At 34.7% G+C, this 26,422-nt stretch overlaps 1 protein-coding gene across 1 annotated transcript in view; it reads left to right on the top strand.

Moving 5' to 3' along the window:
- Nucleotides 1-15,502: 15,502 nt before the first annotated feature.
- The window catches only part of LOC149559695 (lipid phosphate phosphatase epsilon 1, chloroplastic-like), a 176,197-nt gene continuing 165,277 nt past the window's right edge, over nucleotides 15,503-26,422 (top strand). Inside the window, exon 1 of the mRNA XM_089827464.1 lies at nucleotides 15,503-15,677. Coding sequence (XP_089683590.1) covers nucleotides 15,503-15,677 — 175 coding nt within the window. The remainder of the gene's footprint in view (nucleotides 15,678-26,422) is intronic.

The raw sequence follows: 26,422 nt of genomic DNA, 5'->3' as shown, positions 1-26,422 counted from the left end.
TTCATGGATTGTGTTCTTTTGCAAAGGGGAAGGATCTAATTTATAGGCAAGAGGCTTGAGGGATTGAGGGCTAAGATGCAAGGATGGAGAAGGGCTAAGATGCAAGGATGGATAAAAGCTCATGGAGGGCTTAGATTGCATGAGAGGAGAGCACATGGATTGTGCTTCCTTACGGCCAATCAGGGAGTGACACATGTCACAGGGTGAGAGGATGGAGGAAAGGAGAAGGATGAGTCAAAAAAGAAGGCTCAAGGGATAAAATCTTCATAAAGACCCTCATAATGGCTTGTAAGAGCAATGAAAGGGCTTGGAAGAGTCATTTATGGCCTAGTGGGCTTCATAAATTTTTATGGTTGGGATATTTTGAGGAAAATGAGAGGAATTTCGACTTGGGCTTGATTAGGAAGGTTTTGGGCTTGCTTAGGATTGTGCAAATGATTAGAGGATGGATTAGGATGGTTTAGGATTAGCTTAGGGATAAGCAAGTGGATGGCATTGAATGAGGGTGGGTGAAGGAGGAGATATTTGTTAACTTTGGCTTGGGTTAGTAGGTCTTAGCCCATATTTAGGGAATGTGACAAGGTCAGGAGGGAATTAGGATTAGGTTTAAAGACATCTTCTAGAAGAGTCTAGACTTTGGATGAGGATAAAGACTTTCTAGAATAGTCTAGAACTTCCAAGGATGAGGATGAAGACTTTCTAGAAGAGTCTAGAACTTCTTAGGACGAGGATAAATTAGATTTTTAAGAAATAAATAAAGTTTTATTTATTTCAAGGGTTTTGGGTTGAGGAGATTTTAACACTTTTTTAATAAACATGACGATTAATATTTAATCTTAATTAAATATTTTGAGTTGGGATTAGGGGTAGGAAATGATGGGATTAGCCTTTAATCAAAATTAAAGAAGGATTAGAAGATTTTGGAAGAGGTTAGTGGTCTTAAGGAAATTGGCCAAGTTTTGGGCAAAAAATAAATTTTTTTATTTATTTTGGGGTTTTTGGTCAATTTATTAATTAAATAATTAATAAATAAGGAAATAATGTTTAAATAAGATTTAAACATTTTTGGGAGGGATTCCTTAATTAAATATTTTTAATTAAGATAAAGGGATTTAATGGCATTAAAAAAAAAAATTAATTAATTAATAAATGATGATGTCATCAGGAATTTTTTCAAAAAATAAAAATACTTTATTTTCTAAAGGATTTAGGTCTCTACAGCTAGGAACAACCAAATCTCTAAAAAGAGGAGAAATAGAAAAAACCACATGAAGAAAAAACCATACTCCAAAAAGAGATGGAAATAATGTTTCAAGATCATGAAGAATACCACTAAAGCATGAAGTTACAAACACTACCAAACATGACTATGTAGAGAAATCTATTTCTGAAAATTTAATCAATTGAAGATGGAAGGTATCTTTGCGGCCTCCAAAAAAAAGAATGAAAGAATGTCTATATTGTAAATGATCAATCTCATGGAAATACATAAGTATCTATCCACTACAATTGCCTAGTACATAGGATCAAATACTGAATACATAGCTCACCCCATTGAACCAAGAAAGCAATCAAACCAAAATAACCCACATATAATACTAAGAGGTAAGACATGAACTCTAAAATAGAATGTAATATCTCCTGCAAAAAAAGTACAAAAACCTATAATAATACATGTCATCGACACATCATGAGGCTAATGACATGGAAAAACCACTCACTTGACAAAGGAAGATGGATAATATGGCCAGCATGAAACACCCCAAAGTATTTTATAATCTAGTGCAAGTACAACAAAACAAAAGCATATGAAAGATCTTGAAATGCAATAGCGCGAAACTTTATCTAAGGGCATTTGTAAAAATACTACAAAAGAATGTCAACAAAGATCAAAAGAGAGATAAGAAGATACAAGAGATAGTTCAATCCATGAAAGATCATCTAAAGAAAATAAACCAATCTCTTGACCTGAAACAACCAAAGTATCCACTAGAGTACAAAAAAATAGAAAATTTAAATGGATGTGCCTAGAGGAGAATCTAAAAAATAGAATGCATCAAAATATGTCTCCTAGAGTGCAAAATAGAGCCTCTAACTTTGATTATATATACTAGCAACCAAACATCATCAAAAGTCCAAGAAACTGCAGCATCATGATGGGTTTAGAATCAACTTTATGATGATATCTCATTTTTGAAAAATGGAGTTTGGATGAGCAAGTTATGGGATAAGAAGCACATGTAGGTGAAAAAAGTGTTGGAAAGAAAAAATTAGAAAAATCACCATGTCATGATCCATGCCAAAATGCCTCATAAAATGTGCCCATCAGTACTAGAAATTACCTTGAGAAGCATGCCAATTTTGTACCAAAATGGTCTCAATTAATATGCCATTTTTTTTGGTTCATGTGCAAAAAACCTTAGTTTTTGTGCCAAAATATCTCAAATTGTGTGCAATTTTTTTAGATTTCTATATCAAAAATCACAAAATCGGTACCTTGGGAAATATGCCCAATATTAAAGAAATATATTTTTTTACCTCAAATTTCAACTGTGTCCAAATTGGATAAATTTATATGAAAATACGGGTTTTTGGAAAAACTCAATGGTAAGTCCATTTGGGCTCAAACTGACCTGAAAATCAGTGACCCCCCACATTCAATAAAAAATAACTTTGAGAAATGAAAAACTCTAAAGGAAAAAAAATTGATTTGAAAGCCAAGCCAAACCTCTCATAAATAGAATGAGGGCTCGAAGATATGAAGCTCTGATACCACATATAAGTTGATGAAAGATCAACCTCAAAACTTCCAAGAATCACCTGCATGCAAACACCTATCACGAAAAGAGAGAAGGAAAACTTATGCAGGTTGGAATTTTTAGATCCATAGATGAGATATTCTTGATAGAAAAAAGAGAAATTTCTATTATCAAAAGTGATTTAATTAATTATGAGATTGATCCTTATAGAAGGAGATCAAAACCCTAACAAGTAAAACCTAGGTTGCATGATAATAATTAATAAAAGAATAATTATTATATGCTCAAATTTTAGCTTAAGTAAACTAGAGATACTAAGTAACTTAATAATTAAATTAATAAGAAAAAACTTTATTACTCTAACACAAGGTGGGCCTCCCTTGCAACTAGGAAATGATGATATTGTGCGTAAGTTTGAAGTAGAAATTGTTGGTTTGGAAAGTGTGGTTAAACAACTAAAGGTTACGGATGCAAGCCTAAAAAATAGGCTAAAAAATGTTAGTAAATTATTTCTAAAGGTGATGCATCTATCTTCCTCCACCCTCTACCTTTTGTAGGAGAAAGAGCTCAAGAAAAAGATGGTTGACGATGAGAACAATAGAGACTTTTTCGAATTCCCTAATGAGGAAAGGACAAACATCTTGTTGTCTAAAAGGCTGAGGAGGGATGACTGATATTATTTATGGATGTCTCTTTTTTTATGGTTTTATTAGTCATGATTATTGTTTTAATATTTTATGAGGTATCTTGAATGCTAATTTTAATTGTTTATATTTCTACATCCAAGTTGAAAACTATGTTTTTGTTGCCTCTTTTTTAAATCAAAAACACAAATTTGACATGTGAATTCTACTAATTCTTATATTTTAAGGTTCTATTATGTATAATTCCATACTTCATTGATGTTGTCATATGAATATTTTAGTTTTTCCTATATATTTTAATTTTGCTATTGTTCCATAATTTCTCTCTTTAATGTCCCTAAATTTGATAAAAAAAATTGTTGTTGTAGAGCTACAAGAGTTGTCCTCATCATTAGACTCAACATGGTCTTTTTGTTTAGTCTTCTCAAGGGTAGAAGGAAACTGAACAATGTCTTCCTTCTTTTCTTTTTCATCTAGTTTTAGCACAATAGGAGAATATGTTAGCTCTTTGAAGTAAGTATTTGTACTATACAACACTTTACTAGTCACGGGGTCCCAAAGCTTGTATCCTTTCATACCAAGTTTGTATCCAATGAAAATAGATTTGACAACTTTTTTTTCCAACTTAGATCTTTTCTCCTTTGGAACATGTGCATAAGCTTCAAAACCAAAAACATGAAGATGTCTAATTGAAGGCTTCTTAGTAGGCCACACCTCTATGGGTTTCTTACAAACAATATTTGATGTAGGAGATCTATTAACCAAATAGTAAGTAGTTCCTAGAGATTCAACCCAAAATTGTTGTTGAAGACTAGCTCCACTGAGCATACTCCTAGCCTTCTCCATTAGTATCATGTTCATTCTTTTTGCAACTCCATTTTTTTGTGGGGTATAAGGATTTGGCTTATGCCTCTTGATACCTCATTCTTTATAGAAGTGTGTAAACTCTATTGAGAAAAAATCACCACCATTGTTAGTTCTCACATACTTAATCTTCTTACTAGTTTGATTCTCTACAAGGGCTTTAAATTCCTTTAAATAACTAAAGAATTGTGCCTTTATTGAAAGGAAATAAATCCATGTACTTCTACTATAATCATCTATGAAAGATACAAACAATATAGACTTGGAGATTGAATGAACTTTTACAGGACCAAATACATCATAATGAATAAGATCCAAAACATCAGAAGATTTGTGAGAACTAGAGTAACATTGAACATGATTTTTTTTACCATAGACACAATATTTGTAGAAGTCAAACTCAGGATTAAAATCATTTAACCCCTTAATGATGTTCTTGTTCTTCAGGGTTCTAAGACCCTTGTCAACATTGTGGCCAAATCTCATATGCCACAACATTGTCTTTTCTCTAGGAAGCTTTCCTTCCAATGTGTTTGCACCCTTAGGTACACATGATGCACTATCATCAAAACCAATAACCATAGTCTCCTTTACTACTCATTCAGATGGTGGGAATGAAATGATAGTTGCTCTCTTCTTTGAAATAGAAGAACAATTACATTGAGAAATGCAAGCATTCAAGATAAATCAAAGTACCTGTCCTAGTACCCTTAGTAAGCACCATAGCTCCTCTCATCATATTACATCCATCTTTAGAGAAGACAACTTGCACACCTACATCATTTAGCATACTTATAGATAATAGGTTTCGTCCCAAACTAGAGATGTGCATTACTCTACTGATTTGCTTTACTAATCCATCAAGGAATTTGATAAAGACCCTTCCTCATCCATGTATCTTTAGGTCATAATCATCACCCAAGTACACCTTTCCACCATCAAAAAATTCATACTTTGAGAGCTAGCTTCAATAAGAGGTCATGTGGAAAGAAGCACTAGATTCTATCAACCACATATCTTGAGATTTTTCTAAACCTAAATCTAAGGACTTCTTCTTCTTGTTTAGCTATTTATTATCTTTATGGAATTTTCTAGTCTTATTATAGTTCTAGCATTTTACCTTGGACATTCTAGGAGTCTTTGATTTTCCACAATATTTGGAACTACCATCTCTAGACTTCTTTTCATTTTGCTTGCCTTTATCATTGGATCTACCACAAACAACAAGAGCTTCCTTAGTTGAATCTATTGACTTTCTCCTTGTCTCCTCAGATAATAGCAAAGACACTACATCAACCATTCTAAAAGTGACTAAAGTACTTCAAGGAGACATCACAAGATGGTCCCATGAATCTTCCAAGGAACATAATAGGGTCATACATTGGTCCTCCTCCTCTATCATGACACTAGATGATGTCAACTATGAAATTAGTAGATTAAAAGAATTTAGACAATCTATAATAGATCATCATTCCTACATTCTTAGAGAATACATCTTCTTCCTTAGGAACAACTTGTTCACCAGAGATTTCACCTGATACACAAACCCAAGCCATGTCCACAAACTATTTGCGGTCTTCCCATCAAGAATATTCAGGATAACTAAATCAGCTAGATAGAGTCTAATGAGACTCTTACCTTTCTAATCCTTGAGATCCAAATCTACTTGAGATATTTTTGTGGGTCTGACATTAAGTGACATCACCTCCCATAGATCATGATCTTCAAGCAAGTCTTCCATCTTGAATTTCCACAACTCAAAATTACTGCCATTAAATTTCTCCACCTCCATTTTTCCATATGATGAACTAGCCATCTCAATCTGTAAATAAGATTCAGAATGCTCTACAAAAAAATCCCACTCAACTTGAGATTAGCTCAAAAAACCCTACCCAAAAACTAGGATCAAAAGTTGATCAAGCTTTGATACCACTCTTTAGGATACTGAGGTGCAGAAAAAACTTCCTACATTAATCTCTTAAGGAAAGTATTGTGTAAATTCTTTCAAAATCCTTATAATTATAGATTCAATATTATGTAAACAATAATATTGCAGTCAACCATGAATATAGAAAATAGATAGAGAAATAATAATGCATAAACACAAAGATATGCTAGTAGGGAAAAACCTTTTAGTAAAACAACCCCACCCCTCTAAAACCTACACAATGTATTACCTTCAACTCAAAGGTTACAAAACACTTATAGTGCAAACTCTTTCAAGACATGGAAGACTTATCTAGTAGCAACCAACAATACACTAATGACACTCTCCCAACTATCTACAACCCTCAAAATTCTTATATAATGCACTTTCCATTTTTTAGGGCATCTTGCAAAGATAGCTCTAACATGTCAAAGGAATCTATCATAACCATTAGAGTCATGATCTCCTTACACACAATTAAATCTTCCAAAGATAGCTCTTACGCATCATAGGAATCCATCATAACCATTTTAATCATGATTTCCTTACACACAATTCAAGAAGCCAACACATGTAAGTGGAGTGACACATCAACATGCCAACTAGACTTGTATACCCATACTTAAATACATTATTTTCAAAAATATGCATTTACAAAACAAATAATAAGAATAGTAATAATCCAAGAATGAGACACCTTATTCCTAACAAACATGAGATTTTCACCTTTCTCTATGTCAAATTCCACTTAACCTACCTGAGGATTGTCTTTCTCTTGGATTTATGTAATATTCTTCTCTCAATAGGATGATGATGCCTTCTCTAGAAATCTATAAGAAGGATGCCCCAATTTTCCACAGTTATAACAATTCATATTGTTGAAGTGCGAGTCTTTGATGTTGTTCACACATGTACCTCTACCTCCATTTTTGGATCCACTTCCTCTACTAGAGCCTCCCCTTTGACTGATCTCACTAACCTACTCATTCGATTTAAAATCCCCATAGCCTCTCTGCTCATTAGTCCTTCCACTAGAGCCTCCTCTTTAGCAACCTATGAAGCCTTTACCTTTGCCTCTTTTTATGCCACTCGAGTCCCCTTTTTTCCTCAGTTTATTTTCTACTTTCCTAGCTATTTGAAAATAACTTTACAATGTGGTGAGACTAAACAAGCTCAACTCATCTTGAATATACCACTTAAGGCTATTTAGTTACCTAGCAACCTTGATGCTTTCTGTCCCTTGCACCCTTGAACTTAAAGACAACTTCTGAAACTCCTCAATATAGGTTGCCACTGTAAGGAAACTCAGGTGCAAAAACAACTTCCTACACTAATCTCATAAGGAAAGTATGGTGCAAATCCTTTTAAAATCTTCTACACTTACAGATTCAATATCATGTAAACAACATTATTGCAGCCAACCATGCATACAGAAATTAGATAGAGAAAGAACACATAACACAAAGATTTGCCGGTGGGTGAAAAACCTTTTGGTAAAACCACCCCACCCCTCTAGAACCTGTACAATGTATTATGTTCAACACAAGATTACAATACACTTGCAATGCAAGTTCAACATCAACAATAGAAGACTCTGGCAGCACCTCAGTACCTACAAACTTTCATCTATCACACTATTGCATTACAACATGCAATACCCGTTTTATGAACATCTTAAGACCCAACAAAATGCCCATAATGGAGTTGGGCATTTTTCATGGCTCAACCACCAAGAAACATGCACAATGCCACATGTACATCCAATACCAAGAAAAGGGCATCCATCCCTTGAATAGACAATGACAACTTGTCATAGAATCCACCAAAAATAGCGGTCACAAGAGAAGTGTAAGGGAATCCGTTACACCAACCTATTTTTGGCATATTCTCTTACACACACCAACCACTCATCCTTGGGCACCCAAATAGGCCTCATGTCATAAGATGCTCTTACATCTGTCATAGCTCATTCCTTAAATAGCTCTTACGTGTCATAGGAATCTGTCATAACTAGTTCAGGCATGATCTCCTTCACACACTTCAAGATGCCGACACATGCAAGTGATCAACATGCCAACTAGACATGTACACTCACATTTACATATTATTTACAAAAATAAATTTTACAAAACAAATAATAATAAGAATAGGAATTATACAAGGTTGAGACACCTTATTCCTAACATTCTCCCACTTGTCGAATACCTTGTAAGAGCAATCAGGAACATAACAGGGACTAACCGCTATAGGCCGAAAAGGCCCATAGACTTCGAACACCATTTGAACTTCTTAGTGCCCACTGGTTTCGTTAATGCATCTGCAAAATTCTTTATAGTATCTACCTTCTCCAAATTTACCTTTCCATCTTCCACCATATCTCTCACAAAGTGAAACTACACATCAATGTGCTTCGTTCTAGCATGGAAAGTTGGATTCTTCACAAGGAAAATATCACTCTGAATGTCACACCAAATAGTAATCTATTCTGCATCAACACCAACATCAGAATACAATCTCTTAAGCCAAATGGCTTCCTTAAAAGCATGAGTAGCAGCCATGTACTCAGCTTTTGTAGTGGACAAAGCAACCACAGGTTGTCACTTACTCATCCAACTAATGGCACCATCAAACATAGTGAACACATAACCACCGGTGGACCTCCTGCAATCAATATCACCTATCCAATCTGAATCCACAAACCCATGAATACAAACTGAATGTAGAGATATAGAAGAGTTACCATGATAACATATGGAGTAATCTGATGTACCCCTCAAATATCTGAATACTCGCTTAACTACATCCCAATGTATCCATCCAGGATTAGCCATAAACTGGCTTAGGACTCCCACTACTTGGGCAATGTCTGGTCTAGTACAGATCATAGCATACATAAGACTATCAACTGCACTAGCATAAGGTACTCTACTCATGTCCTCCACCTCACTAGGAGATTTTGGACAATCATCTACAGATAACTTTGTTCCCATAGAAATAGGAACACATAGTGGTCTACAATCTGCCATGCTAAACCTGTCCAACAAAGATTTCACTTACTTACTCTGACTCAACCAATTTTTTTTGATAGACCTGTCTCTACTGATTTCCATACCCAAGATGTACCTCGCTGCCCCAAGATCTTTCATCTCAAACTGTGCTGACAACTGAGATTTAAAATCAAAAATCATACCCTTACCCTTCCCAAATAGCAACATATCATCAACATATAATGCAACAATAAGAAGGCGATCATTTTCAACTCTAAAATAAACACAATGATCTGATTTTGATCTTACAAATCCAATTGATAACACAAAGGCATCAAACTTAAGGTACCACATCCTAGGAGATTTCTTCAAACCATATAGAGATTTCTTCAATCTAGAAAAAAAGGATTCTATACCTTTAACAATGTAGTGCTCAGGCTGTGACATATAAATCTCTTCCTCCAAATCACCATGAAGGAAAGTTGTCTTCACATCCATCTATTCTATCTCTAAATCATATGATGTAGTAAGAGATAACAGAAATCTAATGGATGTCAACTTTGCAACAGGAGAGAATATTTCACCATAATCTATTCCCTCTACTTGTGAATACCCCTTTGCAACCAATCTAGCTTTGTACCTTTCAACACTGCCATTTGGACAGAATTTCTTCTTGAACACCCATTTACAGCCAACAGGTTTTCTCCCTTTAGGAAAAGGTACAAGTTCCCATGTTTTTTTTTTCTCTAATGAAGCCATCTCATCATCCATAGCCTCAATACAGGAACCTGCATCTTCCATGCCCAAAGCCTCTTTCACAGATCTAGGCTCATCAGTGTTAGTAATCAAAGTAAAAGCACAACTAGAATCTAACATAGAATAACCAAACCTTTCTGGTTGCTTTCTTTCTCTCGTGGATCTCCTCAAGGGCTAAGGTTGAGGTTTTTCTTCCTCTTCTTTTGAACTATCAGAGTTGCTAGAGCTCTTCTCATCATTAGACCCAACATGGTCTCTCTGTTCAGTCTTCTCAGGGGTTGGAGGCAACTGAACAACATCTTTTTCCTTTTCTTTTTCATCTGGTTGTAGCACAATAGGAGAAGATGTTAGCTCTTTAAAAATAACATTTCTACTATACAACACCTTACTAGTCACAGGATCCCAAAGCTTGTATCCTTTCACACTAGCACTGTACTCGATGAAAATACATTTAAGAGCTTTGTTTTCCAAATTAGATCTTTTCTCCTTTGGAACATATAGATAAGCTTCACAACCAAAAATACGAAGATGTCTAATTGAAGGCTTCTTACCAGACCACACCTCCATGGGTGTCTTACCAACAAGGGCTGATGTAGGAGGTCTGTTAACCAGATAGCAAGCAGTGGCCACAGCTTCAGCCCAAAACCTTTGTTCTAAACTAGCTCAATTAAGCATACTCCTAGCCTTCTCCATTAGTGTCATGTTCATTCTCTCTGCAACTCCATTTTGCTCTGGGGTATAAGGAGTTGTCTTATGCTTCTCAATACCCTATTCTTTAAAGAACTGTTCAAACTCTCCTGAGAAAAACTCACCACCATTGTCAGTTCTCACACACTTAATCTTCTTACTAGTCTGATTCTCTACAAGGGCTTTAAATTCCTTGAATGCACTAAAGACTTGTGTCTTACTTTTAAGGAAATAAATCGATGTCCTTCTACTATAATCATCTATGAAAGATACAAAAAATAAAGACTTGGAGATCGAAGGAACTTTTACAGGACCAAATATATCAGAATGAATAAGATCCAAAACATCAGAAGATTTGTGAGAACTAGAGTAAAACTGAACATGATTTTGTTTACCATATACACAGTGTTCACAGAATTTGAACTTGAGATTGCAATCATTTAACCCCTCAATGAGATTTTTTTTTTTCAGGGTACTGAGACCCTTCTCACCAATGTGGCCAAGTCTCATATGCCACAACATTGTCTTTTCTGTAGGAAGCTTTCCTTCCAAAGTGTTTGCATTGCCATCAAAACCAATAACCATAGAATTCTTCACTGCTCGTTCAAATGGTGAGGATGAAGAACTGTTACATAGAGGAATACATGCATCTAACTGAAACAAAGTACCTCTCCTAGTACCCTTAGCAAGCACCATCGATCCTCTAATCATCTTACATCCTTCTTTTGAAAAAACAACTTGCACACCTACATCATTTAGCATACTTACAGATAATAGGTTTTGTGCCAAACCTAGAATGTGCATAACTCAATTGATTCCCTTTACTCTTCCATCAGAAAATTTGATAGTGACCCTTTCGTGTCCAACTATCTTTAGGTGAAAATCATCACCCAAGTACACCTTTCCACCATCAAACTCTTCATATCTTGAGAACCAGTTTCGATGAGAGGTCATGTGAAAAGATGCACTCGAGTCAACCAACCACACATCATCAAATGCATGGGCTTCCAAAGCTACGATGAATGCATCACCATCTTCTTGAGATTTTTTAGAACCAGAATCTAAGGCTTTCTTCTTCTTCTTAGGCTCTTTATAGTCTTTACAGAAGTGCCCAGTCTTTTCACAGTTCCAACATTTTGCCTTGGACTTATTGGAAGTCTTTGACTTCCCACGAGATTTGGATCTACCCTTATTGTTATACTTATTTTCATTTTTGTTTCCTCTTTCTGTGGATCTCCCACAAACAACAAGGGCTTCTTTTTCCAAAACAGAAGCCTTTCTTCGCATCTCCTCTAATAGCAACAAAGACACCACATCATCCATTTTGAAGGTGACTAATGTGCTTCCGAGAGCCATCACAAGGTGGTCCCCTAAATCCAGTGAAGAACACAATAGTGTGTAGCAACGATCCTCCTCCTCTAACTTGACACCAGCAGATGTCAACTGTGCAGCCAACAAATTAAATGCATTTAAATGATCCATTAAGGATCCACCTTCCTCCATTCATAGAGAATACAAATTCTTCCTCAGGAACAACTTGTTCACCATAGATTATGCCTGATACATGGCCCCAAGTCTCTCCCACAAACTATATGCAATTTTCTCATCTAGAACATTCAGAAGGACTGCATCAGTTAAACAGAGTCTTATGAGACCCTTAGCTTTATGATCTTTGATATCCCAATCTGCTTGAGTTATAGTTGTTGGTCTTGTAGCACTTGTAGTCCCTTCCCATAGGTCATGATCTTTCAACATGTCTTCCATCTTGAGTTTCCACAACTCAAAATTAGTGCCATTAAATTTCTCCACCTCCATTCTTCCATATGATGAACTCACCATCTTAATCTACAAATAAGATTCAGGATGCTCTGCACAAGACTCCTACTCAACTTGAGATTAGATCAAAAAACCCTACCCAACAACTAGGATCAAAAGTTGATCAAGCTCTGATACCACTTGTAGGGAAACTCAGGTGCAAAAACAACTTCCTACACTAATCTCATAAGGAAAGTATGGTGCAAATCCTTTTAAAATCTTCTACACTTATAGATTCAATATCATGTAAACAACATTATTGTAGCCAACCATGCATACAGAAATTAGATAGAGAAAGAACACATAACACAAAGATTTGTCGATGGGGAAAAACCTTTTGGAAAAAACAACCCCACCCCTCCAGAACCTGCACAATGTATTATCTTCAACACAAGATTACAATACACTTGCAATGCAAGTTCAACATCAACAATAGAAGACTCCAGCAGCACCTTAGTACCTGCAAACTTTCATCTGTCACACTATTGCATTACAACATGCAATACCCATTTTATGAACATCTTAAGACCCAACAAACTGCCCATAATGGAGTTGGGCATTTTTCATGGCTCAACCACCAAGAAACATGCACAATGCCACATGTACATCCAATACCAAGAAAAGGGTGTCCATCCCTTCAATAGACAATGACAGCTTGTCATAGAATTTGCCAAAAATAGTGATCACAAGAGAAGTGTAAGGAAATCCATCATGCCAACCTATTTTTGGCATATTCTTTACACACACCAACCACTCATTCTTGGGCGCCCACATAGGCCTCATGTCATAAGATGCTCTTACACCTGTCATAGCTCATTCCTTAAATAGCTCTTACGCTTCATAGGAATTGTCATAACCATTTCAGCCATGATCTCCTTCACACACTTCAAGATGCCGACACATGTAAGTGATCAACATGCCAACTAGACATGTACACTCACATTTACATATTATTTGGAAAAATACATTTTAGAAAACAAATAATAATAAGAATAGGAATTATACAAGGTTGAGACACCTTATTCCTAACAGCCACATCAAGATCCTTCTACTTGATATTCTACCTTTTCTTATGAATCTAAATCTCATAACCTTTTCAAAAATAGCTTTCTTATACCTTCGCCAACATAGCCTTTGAATTAACTATAGGTTTCTTGCCTTCACTTTCTCTTTCCCCTTGCACAAAATTTGACGTAGGAGCATCTTGGGATAGTTGGCTATCCTACATGATTAATGGATTTTAGTGGGGTTGAGTGGACCTATTTGGGTCTTGGGTAATTAATTTTGATGTATATAATAAGTATCGTAAGACATTAAAGGCGTTTGGTATTTAATTGTTGTTGGAGGCTAACTTGTGGCTCTTCAAGTAGTTAGTGTAAGGGATACTTAATTTGTAGGTTACTAGGCCAACTTGTGGCTTAGATTGGTATAATAAGAAGGGGTTGTGGTGAAGTATTTAGTCATTATTTATCTATCTTGGATAATAGGAGCTACTAGAGGAGCAAAGATTTAAAAGGGTTGGTAGATGATGCTTCAGCAACAATGAGATTTCTTGGTGGCATTGTGAGTACTAGTTGGATCCTTCATGGAGGTTTCTACCAAAGTGTGGATTTAGACTAGCTAGGTTTGAATGGAATCTTGAGGGATCTTGTAGAACCATTACTTATTTTTAGGTAGGCTATAACCAAGAAAGCCTTACGGCTCGACACATTGCATGTAATTAGTTATATCTTGGAATAAATTATTGTGACTTGGCTTCAAATATTGTATTTAAAAATACAAAGTTGTGTCACCTTTCAAGCTAACTTATTAGAACAAGTAAATTTGAGTATTTCTTTGTAAAATAATTTTTTTTTAAACATATGATCTAGATAAAGTCATTCTAGCTAAGTTATATATGGTCTCATTCATTTTCAATTGGAAATGTCTATTAAATGCATGATTAGTACTAGTTTGTATCCAATTATTAAAGAAATAAAATCATTTCAGAAGAGTGGCATTTCAATATCTCTTGCTATTTTTTACGATATATTTGTAATAACATATAAATACCATTTTATAGAGTTCAAAGTTAAGAATATTCTCATATAGTTTTTATAGTGTTTCAATTAGATATAGTTTATTGTAATTAGAAAATTTCTATAACCATGTATTTTAACAATTAAAAAGATGTCAATTTTGAATAAGAGAAAATATTAAATCATATCTAAAAAATTTATAAATTATATTAAATTCTATAGGAGATTGTCCTCTTCTAGAATGTATAATTTTTCTCCTAGTTAAAATGTATTTGTTTTGAAAAATGTGGTGGGAGATGAAAACTATCGATTTTAGGTGAGGTTAAATTTCAATCTTTATTAAAGAGAAAATATAGGTCTAAAGCATATTTTTATTTTTGATTTTTCTAGATATATATGTTATCTATAACATAATCTGACATTAAAGGGAAATAAGTTTATTTTCATATAGTTTTGAGGTGGGAACTAGACCCCTAATTTTTAGCATTTTTTAGCACCAAAAAAAGTATCTATAAAAATTAGTAAAATATATCAATGTTTATTCCAACTAATTATTAAAAATTATAATCCTAAAATTCATCCATTTCTACACATTTGATTAGTTTCCTTAATTTTCAAATTCAAAATAATAATACCAATTTTTATGCCATTGAACGTGAATAGTTATACTTCTGTTAGCCTTTTCCTTTACGAAAGGTTGACACTAGTTTGTGCTCTTACCCTTATTTATCATTGTGTGGTTATTTGTTCAGGGCTAGGCCATCTCCTTTAGAGTTTTTCCTACCTTGCACTACATGAAGTTGTATCAAAGAGAAGGTTGTTCCTAAGTGTGTCGACTGAGGGCCAAAGTTGAGGTAGTTTGCACTAGCATCTTGTGAGGTGGATTTATTAGGGTTTCGGAAAATGTTTTAAATTGCCTCTAAGAAGCTTAGACTCTAGGGTGATTGATGATCTTAGTCATGTTGTGGAAGAAAGGATCCTAGAGAAGGTTAAAGAAGATTTTAGATTTGAAATAGAGGAGGTTAAAACTTGTTTCAAATTTGAGATGGCGTTGATGAAAAGTGATATGATTGCTGAGATCATAAGTTCTATAGGCGGTGTACCTCAGTATGTGGGTACTAAATATGGTTATGAGGAAGTCACTGGAGACTTTAAAGTTGTTGGACTAAGTATTGAGGTTAGAATTGATCATGTGGAGAGACCTATGGGAAAGAGGGTTGGTAAGTTTGCTAGACCTAGATCTCAGTTAAAATTGAAGCATAAGATGGAGGTTTCTTATTTCTTAGATACTTTAAATCCTATAGACTTGATTGATTGAATTGGTGAATTGGGAAACTACTTTAAGCTTGAGGATATTGAGGATCCACTTAGAGTAAGGTTGGTATAAACTAATTTGAAAGGATATATTGCTCTTTGGTGGAAAGAATTGCAAACAGACAGAGAGGAGGAAGGTGAAATGAAGATCAGTAGGTAGAGGTTGATTGTAACTAAATTAAAGTTTAAGCTAATCCTTGTCAATTATGAACTTGAGTTGTTTAAGAGGTTGCAAAATATTAAGTAGAAGGACATGACTATGAAAGATTATACAAAGGAATTCTACAAGTTGATTATTTGGTCTGGGCATAAAGAAGTATCAAAGGAGAACGTAGCTTGGTACATTAATGGTTTGAGATTCAAAATTCAGGATGAGGTTGGTATGATCAATATTTCTTTAGTTGAGGATGCTTATTAGTATTCTTTGAGAGAAAAAAAAAAGCTAAATAGGAAAAACTAAGGTAGTTCCCAAGGGAAGGAGAAGTAGAGGTTAGTTTACGGGTACTTGTTTCATATGTCATGAAGAAGGACATAGATCTTATGAGTGTCCATAGAACATTGGTGATAGAATAGCTACTATTATCAATTAGGTTCAAGAAAATTGTCCTCAGTAAGAAGAGAGTTTGCTAGCTCGACAAGTACTAGTTGGTTAGAGGACACTAGAATTTTGTCAAGGGAGTAATTTGTTTAGGACTCATTATAACTCTAGGGGTAAAGTTTACAGTGTGATTGTGGATGTTGGCAGTACTAATGATCAAGGGCCACACCACCCTACCAACACATAACCAAAAATGCAACAATATGGAGACAAAATGCTTCCCAAGAAATTTAATTATACTTAAAAATCCTTACAACATCCACAAGATGATATCATAGATATGAATTCTTCAAAAGAAAGTTTAGAAATTATTCAAGATAAGAGAACTCCCAATTAGAATTTTCACAAGAAGAGTCTTCACACCAAGAGCTTCACCAAGAATAACTTCCCAACTAAGAGCCTTCACCTCCAAAGCTTCCACCCAAGAACTTCTACTTGAAGAGCTACACATTAAAAGCTTTCACACCTTGTATCTTGACCTTCCAGAACTTGATTAGAAATGCTCATATTCCTTTCTTAAATAGGCACTTACCACCCAATGCATGATTTATCCACAACCTTCTGGAATTCCTCCTACACAATATCCACAGCCTTCTAGGATTCCACCTACACAATATCCACAACCTTCTAGAATTCCATCTACACACCTTGATGAATGGAACAAAAACCATTTTTATTTTAGTTTTCTATTATGCCACCTATGCACCTTGAAAATAGAAATTCATTTTTTTAATTCTTCTTTTCTCCTTTTCCCCTTATTTAATTATTTAATTATTTTTCCATCTATTTTCATCACTTTCTCTGTCCTCCACAATTTTTTATTTTTTATTTTTTATTACAATTATTTTTTAAAATTTTACTTTCAACATGTCCCCCTTTATTTTGGATGCAATACTCCTACATCAGACTCACTAGGTCCAAAAATATGTTCTAGTAATTGGAAGAAAATCTTCTGGGATTTAGCACATAAATCACAAACTGGTTCTTCACATATATGTCCTCCAAGTCTTCAACTTGCACACTCTTTCTCTTATTTTTCTTCTTCTCCTTCAAATCCACCACATGTGTTCCATAGGTCTACTTCCCATGTTGATTTCCAATCTTCTCAAAATATGCTAATTCAATTTGACTACCAATACTCAAGTTCCTCCTACTGAGCTCTTCATTCTACAAAGGAATCAAGGAAAACTTCCTAACACCATTCTCTATAGTAAACACATTCATAACACAATCATGCAAAAACCAGCAATCATACTGCCAAGGTCTACCAAATAACGCATGGCAACTATTCACATCAACAATATCACACAATAGTTGATCCTTATATTGCCCATTCTGGAAATCAACAAGGCATTGCTCCCTCACTTCCAAAGCATGCTCACCCTAAAACTAGCCAATCCTATAAGGACAAGGATCTCTCAATCTCTTCAAACCAAGTTTTTGAACCATCTCCTGAACAAAAAGGTTATCAGTACTACCACCATCTATAATCACCTTGCAAATTTTGCCTCCAGACTTACAACAAGTTTTGAACAAACTAGTCCTCTTACAAGAATTAAATGCCTTCTTACCCATTAGTACTTGCCGAACCATCAAACTTTCCTAGACTTCAACCTCATTCATAATAGTATCTTTCCTACCAATAGAACATTCAAAAGATCTATGCCCTTCTTGACCACACTTGTAAAAATTACCTCTAAATACACCTCCACCTGTCCTTCTTCTTTGTTCAATAGGTTTTGGTTCACCTTTTTCTTTTGTTTTAGCTTGTTGCAAACTATCCTGCTTCTCTTTCCCTCGAGAGCTACCTTGATTCTTCCTCTTTAGCTTCTCTTTTGCTCTCAAAGCATACTAATAAGCATCCTCAATTGAAGAAATTTGGCATACCAACATCATCCTAAATACTAAATCTCAAATCATTAATATACCATTCTACCTTCTCCTTTGACAATTCTCTATGCCCAATCCAAACAGTTAACTTGTAGAACTCCTCAGTGTAATCCTTCAAACTAATATCCTTCTGTTTCAAATTCTACAACCTCTTAAACATCCCAAGTTCATAATCAACATGAATGAACTTAGCCTTCAACTTAATCACCATCAATTTCCATCTAGTGATCCTCATTTCTCCTTCCTCTTCTCTATGTCTTAGTTCCTTCCACCAAAGAGCAACATGTCCCTTCAAGTTAGATTTTTCCAACCTTACTCTTAGTGGATCTTCAATACCCTCAAGCTCAAATTAGTCCTCAAATTCACCAATCTAATCAATCAAGTCTTTAGAATTCAAAGTACTTGAAAAATTAGAAACCTCCACTGTATGCTTCAACTGAGATCCAAGTCAAACAAACTAACTAGCCCTAATTCCAATAGGTCTCTCCTCACGTTCAGTTCTATCCTCACTAGTAGATTCAAAGTCTTTGGAAACTTCATCATAACTATCTTTAGTACCCACATGCCTAGGTACACCACCCAAAGCACTTACAATTTCAGTAATCATGTCACTCGTCATCAATGCAATCTCTGATCTAACATTTTCTTTTATCTTCTCTAATATCCTTTCTTCCATAGCATCACTAAGGTCATCATTTTCCTTAGGGTCCAATCTTCTTAGAGGCATCTTCCAAAATTTTAGGAAACCCTAACCAAAAAATCCACCAATCTAAAAGATCAATCAGCCAGAAGATCAACCTTCTTTGCAAATCCTAGTGTAAACTACCTCATGTTCGGTGATCTATCCACACAATCAGGAACTCCCACTCTGATACCACTTGATGAAGGGCTACATCACCCTACCAACTCATAATGAAAAGTGCAACAATATGGATAGAAAGAGAGACAAAATGCTTCCAAAGAAATTTTATTATACTTGAAAATCCTTACAACATCCACAAAATAATATCATAGATATGACTTCTACAACAAGAAGTTTACAAATTCTTCAACATAAGAGAAATCCCAAATAGAATTTCCACAAGAAGAGTCTTCGCACCAAGAGCTTCACCAAGAAGAACTTCCCAACTAAGAACCTTCACCTCCAAATCTTCCACCAAAGAACTTCTACTTGAAGAGCTACACCTTAAGAGCTTTCACACCTTGAAGCTTGACCTTCTAGAGCTTGACTAGAAATACTCATATGCCTTACTTAAATATGAACTTACCACCCAATGCATGATTTATCCACAACCTTCTATAATTCCTCCTACACAATCCACAACCTTCTACGATTCCACCTACACAATATCCACAAGCTTCTAGAATTCCAGCTACTCACCTCAATGAATGGAATGACAACCATTTTTATTTTATTTTTCTATTATACCACCTATGCACCTAAAAAATAGAAATTCCTTTTCTTTTATTCTTATTTTCTTCTTTTCCCATTATTTTATTATTTTACTATTTCTCCTTCTATTTTCGCCATTTTATCTCTCCACAATTTTTTAACTTTTTATTTTATTATTATTATTTTAAAAAAAAATTCTTTCAAGATATCCCCCTTTATTTTGAAGATGGTATATGAACATAGTTTTAAGAGAGTGAGACATCCTTATCCTTGTAGGATTGTCTAGTTCTAAGCTAGGCATGCTTCGGAAGTGAGGGAGTAGTATCTTATTGATTTTGAGATTAGGTAGTATAAGGATCAAGTGTTGTGTGATATTGTGGACATGAACAGTTGCTATGTGTTGCTTGGTAGACCTTGGTAGTATGATTGAAAGCATGTGCATGATTCTGACAAGAATGTGTTCACAATTGAGAAAGGTGGTAGGAAGCATTCCTCCATTCCTTTGCAAATGAAAAGGTCAATATAAGGATGTTGAATATTTGTGGCCATGTTGAGTTGGTAGATTTTGAAAGGGTTAGCAATCAATGTTGATAGAAAACCTGTGGAACATTAAGGATGGAGGTGAAGAAGTAGAAGAAGAGCAAGGGAAAGTGTGTAGAAGTTGAAGACATGGAGGATATCTATATGATGGACCAGTTTGGGATTGTGTCTTGAATCCTAGAAGATGTTCTTCCAGCAACTAAGAATATCTTTTCACACCTGTGGAGTTTGATGATGGAGCATCCTAGGTTAGTTGTCTATCCTCCATGATTAAGGGATTTTGGTGGGGTTGAGTGGACCTATTTGGGTTTTGGTAATTAATTTTGATGTATTTAAAAAGTATTGTTAGCATTTAATAGAATTTGGTATTTAATTTTTATTGGAGGCTAACTTGTGGCTATTCAAGTAGTTAGTGTAAGGGATATTTAATATGTACCTTACTGGGTCAACTTGTGGCTTAGATTGGCATAAGTAGGTGTTGTGGTGAAGTATTTAGTTATTATTCATCTATCTTGGAGAAGAGGAGGTGGTAGAGGAGCTAATTTGGAGAAGGGCTAGTAGCTGAGGCTTGGGAAAGAATGAGATTTCTTGGTGGGCTTGCGAGTATAATTGGATCCTCCTTGGAGATTTCTACTAGAGTGTGGATCTGGACTAGCTGGGGTTTGGATGGAATCTTGAGGGATCTTGAAGAAGTATTACTTACTTTATATATGGCCTATAATTGGGAAGGACCTATAGCCTAACACATGGCAGGTAATCAATTATATCTTGGAATAAAATACTATGAGTTGGCTTCAAATCTTGCATTTTTATTTATCTTTCATTGTGGGGTTATTTTTTGGGGGCTAGGACATATCCTTTAGGTATTCTCCTACCTTGCAGTACATCAAACTTTGACCATGTCAAGGCTTGAGCTTTAAATCTAGATTTTTCAAATCTCACCTTTTTAGCCTTTTTTGTCCCCTTACACTCAAAATAATTCTCAATACTTTCAATCTATTCAAGAACCACCTTTGCATCCATCTTTCCATGGAATAATGACACAATTTCAAGATTATTTTCTCAAAAGGACTTGAGATCTTTGAGGAATGGTTCCTACTCACCAAGTAGAGGATCTAGTTTAGGTATTTCATCCTCCAAACTCACCCGCTCTTTACCCTTGCTAAATTCTTAATTTTCCTTAGCTTGTGTTCCAACTTCCATCTCCTTTATCTTATATTTCAAATCCACTAGGGCCTCATCAAGAAGCCTTGTGTTCTCTTCTATGAGCTTCTTTTGGTCATCCACCTCCTACACTAAATCTATATTGGTAACCATCCTTGAAGATCCACTTGACTAAGTGGAATATAGAGCTTCTTCACTTTAGAGCTTTATTGTTCTTCCAAGACTACTCCTAGCCGAATTAAGGTTACTATCCCAAACCCCAACCTAGATGACTCCTTCCTAATCCCCTTTCACCAAGAAACTCACCCAACAATTCAAGTTTCTATCCTCTACCTTCAGCTCACCATCCACTATTTGGCCTATAGTGCCAAAACATCACCAAATACACCTTAGTTCTAACCACCCTTATGGGTTTCTTGACACATTTCCTACCATTCAACATCATAATTTTGAGTTTCACACACCCATAACTCCAAATTACACTATTTAGCCATGTAGCCCTAGGAGCCCCTGTTAGCCATCCTAAAAACAAGGAATGGGCTATAACTCCAAAAAATATTAATGAGGCCACTTGGTGTATTCATAAAATTTATTCTCTATGACCTAAACTTGAATTTTTTCTAGTCTTAGTGATGTAGGAACATCCTAGGTTAATGTGTTATCCTACTCATTTGTGTTCATTCTACTAGTTGTTGCTAAGTTGTAGTCATTGCCAAGTTGCAACAATTGTCGAGTGCTAGTAATTTTGTAGTATCTACCAAGTTGTAGCTATCCCATGTCATCTTAACATTTAGATTAGTGTGTTATACCATGTCACTCTACAGTGTGTGTCAAGTTCCACAGTGTGTGCTAATCTATCTAGTGTGTACTGAGTTATCCAAGTCTGGCCAAGTTTCCATTCATGTGCCAAGTGAACCTGTTGATGCTAAATGCCAACATTTTGGACAAGTTTTCTATTTTTGGTTCTTAAGAGGATCTGATTTGCAAGATAAATTTTGATTGTGACTTTCCTGATAAGATCTTGTCATGGGATGTATGCAAACTATCTTTGGGTTAGCCTTTCTATTTTGTAATGTTCTAGAATCTTCTATAAGACATTCTAGAAAGTATAAATAGGGTGTTTAGGCTTAGAGTTAGGGTATTACTTTCATAGAAATTATAGAAGACTGAGAAATTTTTTTGCATATGTGTCTAGAAGTTTGAATTTTAAGCTTGATCTTGGATCTTGAATGCATTTTCTATTTAGTCATGACTCATAAGGCCTTATAGCTGGGCATGCATGTTTATTGTTTGATGAATCAATAAAAGTTGTGTTATCTATCTCTTGGTGTTGTTCTCTTTATCTGTTTTCTTCCATTGTGTTGACTCTACAAGGGTAGTTTGGATTGTTGGGTATGCCTTTGGGCCTAGTTCTTCTTTCTCTCCTTCCATCAAGTAGTGTCAGAGCTTGAGGTTCATCCTTATAAACATTGGATTGTATAGAACCCTAATTGGAATTTAACTATAGGGTTGTAGATCTATGGATTTTACCTATAACTTGTAGAGGGTTATGATATTGTAGGAACCTGATTTGTAAAGATGGTTCAGGGTAGAGGAAATGTAGATAATGTCATATTGGATGTATTGAGACAAATTATAGTGAGATTAGATATTGTGGAGACAACCCAGATGAGAGGAGTGCATCTTGATGATGTGAATGATGATGAAGAGATATCACCAAAATGTAATCTAAACCTAGAAGAAGATCAAGATGAGGAAATATTACTGAGAGTATTGTCTAGGGCACATTTGAAGCCTACTATGGGAATTGTTCATCTTGATGGAAAATTGGACACCAATGTTGTGTTGGATTGGATCTCTAATATGGAGAAGTTCTTTGAGTGTGAGAACACTCCTAATAATAGGAAAGTGAAAATTATAGTTACTAGGCTAAAAGGTTATGCTTCACTATGGTGGGGGCATTTGCAAATAGACAAACAAAGGAGAGGAAAGGAAAAGATTAGAGCTTGGATAAAAATAGTGAACAAGGTAAAGAACAAATTCCTCCCTGTTGACTACCAAGTTAGCTTGTTGAGAAAGATGCAAAATTTGAGAAAAAAAATATGACTTTAAAAGACTATACTGAGGAATTCTATAAAATTGACATCAGATTTAGACATGTGGATGATGATGTTGAGAAAATTGCAAGATATCTAAATCAATTAAAATATATAATTCAAGATGAAATAAGTTTTATGAAATTGGAAAGTGTGGAAGATGTAGACCAATATGCCTTGAAAGACAAGAAGATCTTGACAAAGAAGTATGAAAAAAGACAAAAACATAGAGGTGGTAGATTCTGGAGAGGTAGAGGTTGATCTTATGGTGAAAGTGGTAGATCTAACGATTCTATCTAAGATAAAGGAAATTTTGAATAGAAGAATGATGATAAAGACAAGACTGAGTGGAAATGTGGTAGTTCATACCAAAGAGCTATTAATTCTTATCAAGGAAGAGGTAATTCTTATCCTAGATGTGGTTTCTATAGTGATTGTTATAGATGTGGTAAAAAAGGTATATATCTTTCGAATGTAGATCCTCTTAAAGTGTGAAAGGCAACAAAAAATTTGAAGCTCAAGAAGATATTGAGAGCTTACAATTTGGGCCTAAGGCTGAAAAAATCTGATGGTGAGAAGAAGCTTATGTAATAAGGGAATTTGTGAGGAACTTTCCCTTAGAAGAAGTCTTTTCAAGACCATATATAAGATGGATGAAAAATATTGCAAGGTGATCATTGATAGTGGAAGTTCTACAAATTTGGCATCAGAAGAGTTGTTTACAAAGTTGTATTTGCAAAGGCTAAAACATCCTAAACCCTATCATTTTTCATGTATCAAAGATGAGCATAAGATAATGGTAAGTGAGCAATGCATTTTGAAGTTTAAGATTGGATATTATTTTGATGAAGTTTTATGTGATATTATGCATATGGATTTTATTAGCACCTAAGAATAATGTGGAATGGAGAATGTGTATTGATTCTAAAGCTATTAATAAGATCACAATGAAATATAGGTTTCCTATGCTAAGGATGGATGACATAATGGATTTCTTGAATGGGAAAACGAATTTTACCAAGAAGTATTTTGAAGAGTGACTATCATCAGATCAGGATAAGTGAAGGTGATGAATGGAAGACTATTTTCAAGACAAAAATTGTTTTGTATGAATGGTTGGTTATGGATTTTGGTTTGACTAATGCACCTAGTAATTTCATGAGATTGATGAATGAAGTTCTGAAAATATTTTTGAGTAACTTTGTTATTTTTTATTTGGGTTATATTTTGATATTTAGTAAGATGAAGGAAGAAAATCTTGAGCATGTTAGACAAGTATTACAGAGATTGAATGAGGAGAAATGGATGATTAATCTAAAAAGTGCTCCTTTATGCAAGAAGTGATTGTGTATTTTGGAATTTTTGATTTCACTTGATGGGTTGAAAATGGATCCTAAGAAGGTTAAATCTATTTTGCAATGGCCTATAGCTAAGAATGAGGGTAACATAAGAGTATTTCATGGTTTGGCTAGTTTTTATAGAAATTTTATAAAGAATTTTAGTGTTTTTTGTAATGCTATGACCGAGACAATGAGAAGAGATAAAAAGGAATTGTATTGGCTTTGCCTAATTTCGATAAGGTATTTCAAGTTGAATGTGATGCAAGTGGTAGTGTAATCAAAGCTATATTGAGTCAAGAAGGTAAACTTGTTGCTTTCTTTAGTGAGAAGTTGAATGATGCTAAAGGAAAGTATTATGTGTATGATCAAGAGTTTTATGCTATTGCTCAAGCTTTGAAGAAGTGGAGACATTATTTTATTCCTAAGGAGTCTGTGTTGTATATTGATCATAAAACTTTATAGTACTTGTGAAGTCAACATAAATTGAATCAAAGACATATGAAGTGAGTTGAGTATTTGCGGAGTTTTACATTTGTGATCAAACATTAAAGTGGTGTTGCTAATAGAGTTGTTGATGCATTGAGTAGAAGATGTTCCTTTTTGACTAAGATGAAGGTTGAAGTTCTAAGCTTTGATGAAATGAAAGAGTTGTATGATACTAAACTTGATTTTCTAAGGTATGGAAAGAGTATAAAACACCAAATCTATCAGATCACATGAGTAACTATGATGAATATTTTATTCAAAAAGGTATGTTATTCAAAGGTGTTCAGTTAGGTATCCTTGGAAGTTCTACGAGGTTTAATCTGATTAAGGAAAAGCATGTTGGTGGACTAGCTGGACATTTTGGAACTAAAAAGACATTGAGTATGCTAAATGAGAAGTATTATTGGCCATAGATGTATGAGGATATTTAGAGATTTCTGAAGAGTTGTGGAGTATATCAAGTAGGAAAAGGATTAAATTACAATACTAGATTGTATACACCTATTTTTATTCTTGAGAAACCTTGGACTGATATCAACATCAATTTTGTTCTTGGATTTCCTAAAATAGCAAAAGGGTATGATTCCATATTTGTTTTTATGGATAGATTTTCTAAAATGGCTCATTATATACCTTGTAAAAAGACATTGAATGCTAAGAATGTTGTTAAACTTTTCTTTATAGGGATTATTAGATTACATGGATTATCAAGAAGTATTATTTCTAATAGAGATAGTAAGATTGTTGGTTATTTTTGTAGAACTTTGTTGAAGAAGATGGGTGCTAAGCTAAAATTTAGTTCTACATTCCATCTGCAAATCGATGGACATGTAGAGGTTCTAAATAGAAGGTTGGGTAATTTTATAAGATGCTTAGTTGGAGATGAACCACATAGTTGGGAGATGGTATTTGTGCAAGCTAATTTTACATATAATAATTCTATGAATACGAGTACAAGGAAGACACCTTTTGAGATTGTTATTGGAATGAAGCCTAGAGGAGTATCAAATTTAAGGGATGTTGCTGGTGAAGAGAAGAGAATTTCTACAAAAGAATAATTTTTTGATTTTATGGAGTCTTTGCATAAGTGAAGCTAAAGTTAGAGAAAAGTAATTAGAAGTATAAGGAGAATTCTGATAATTCT

The sequence above is a fragment of the Cupressus sempervirens genome, chromosome 4 (genome assembly GCF_028749045.1).
Source record: "Cupressus sempervirens isolate cs-2001-9-10 chromosome 4, ASM2874904v1, whole genome shotgun sequence".
NCBI classification, from domain to species: Eukaryota; Viridiplantae; Streptophyta; class Pinopsida; order Cupressales; family Cupressaceae; genus Cupressus; species Cupressus sempervirens.
This window is presented reverse-complemented; position numbering and strand designations above follow the sequence as displayed.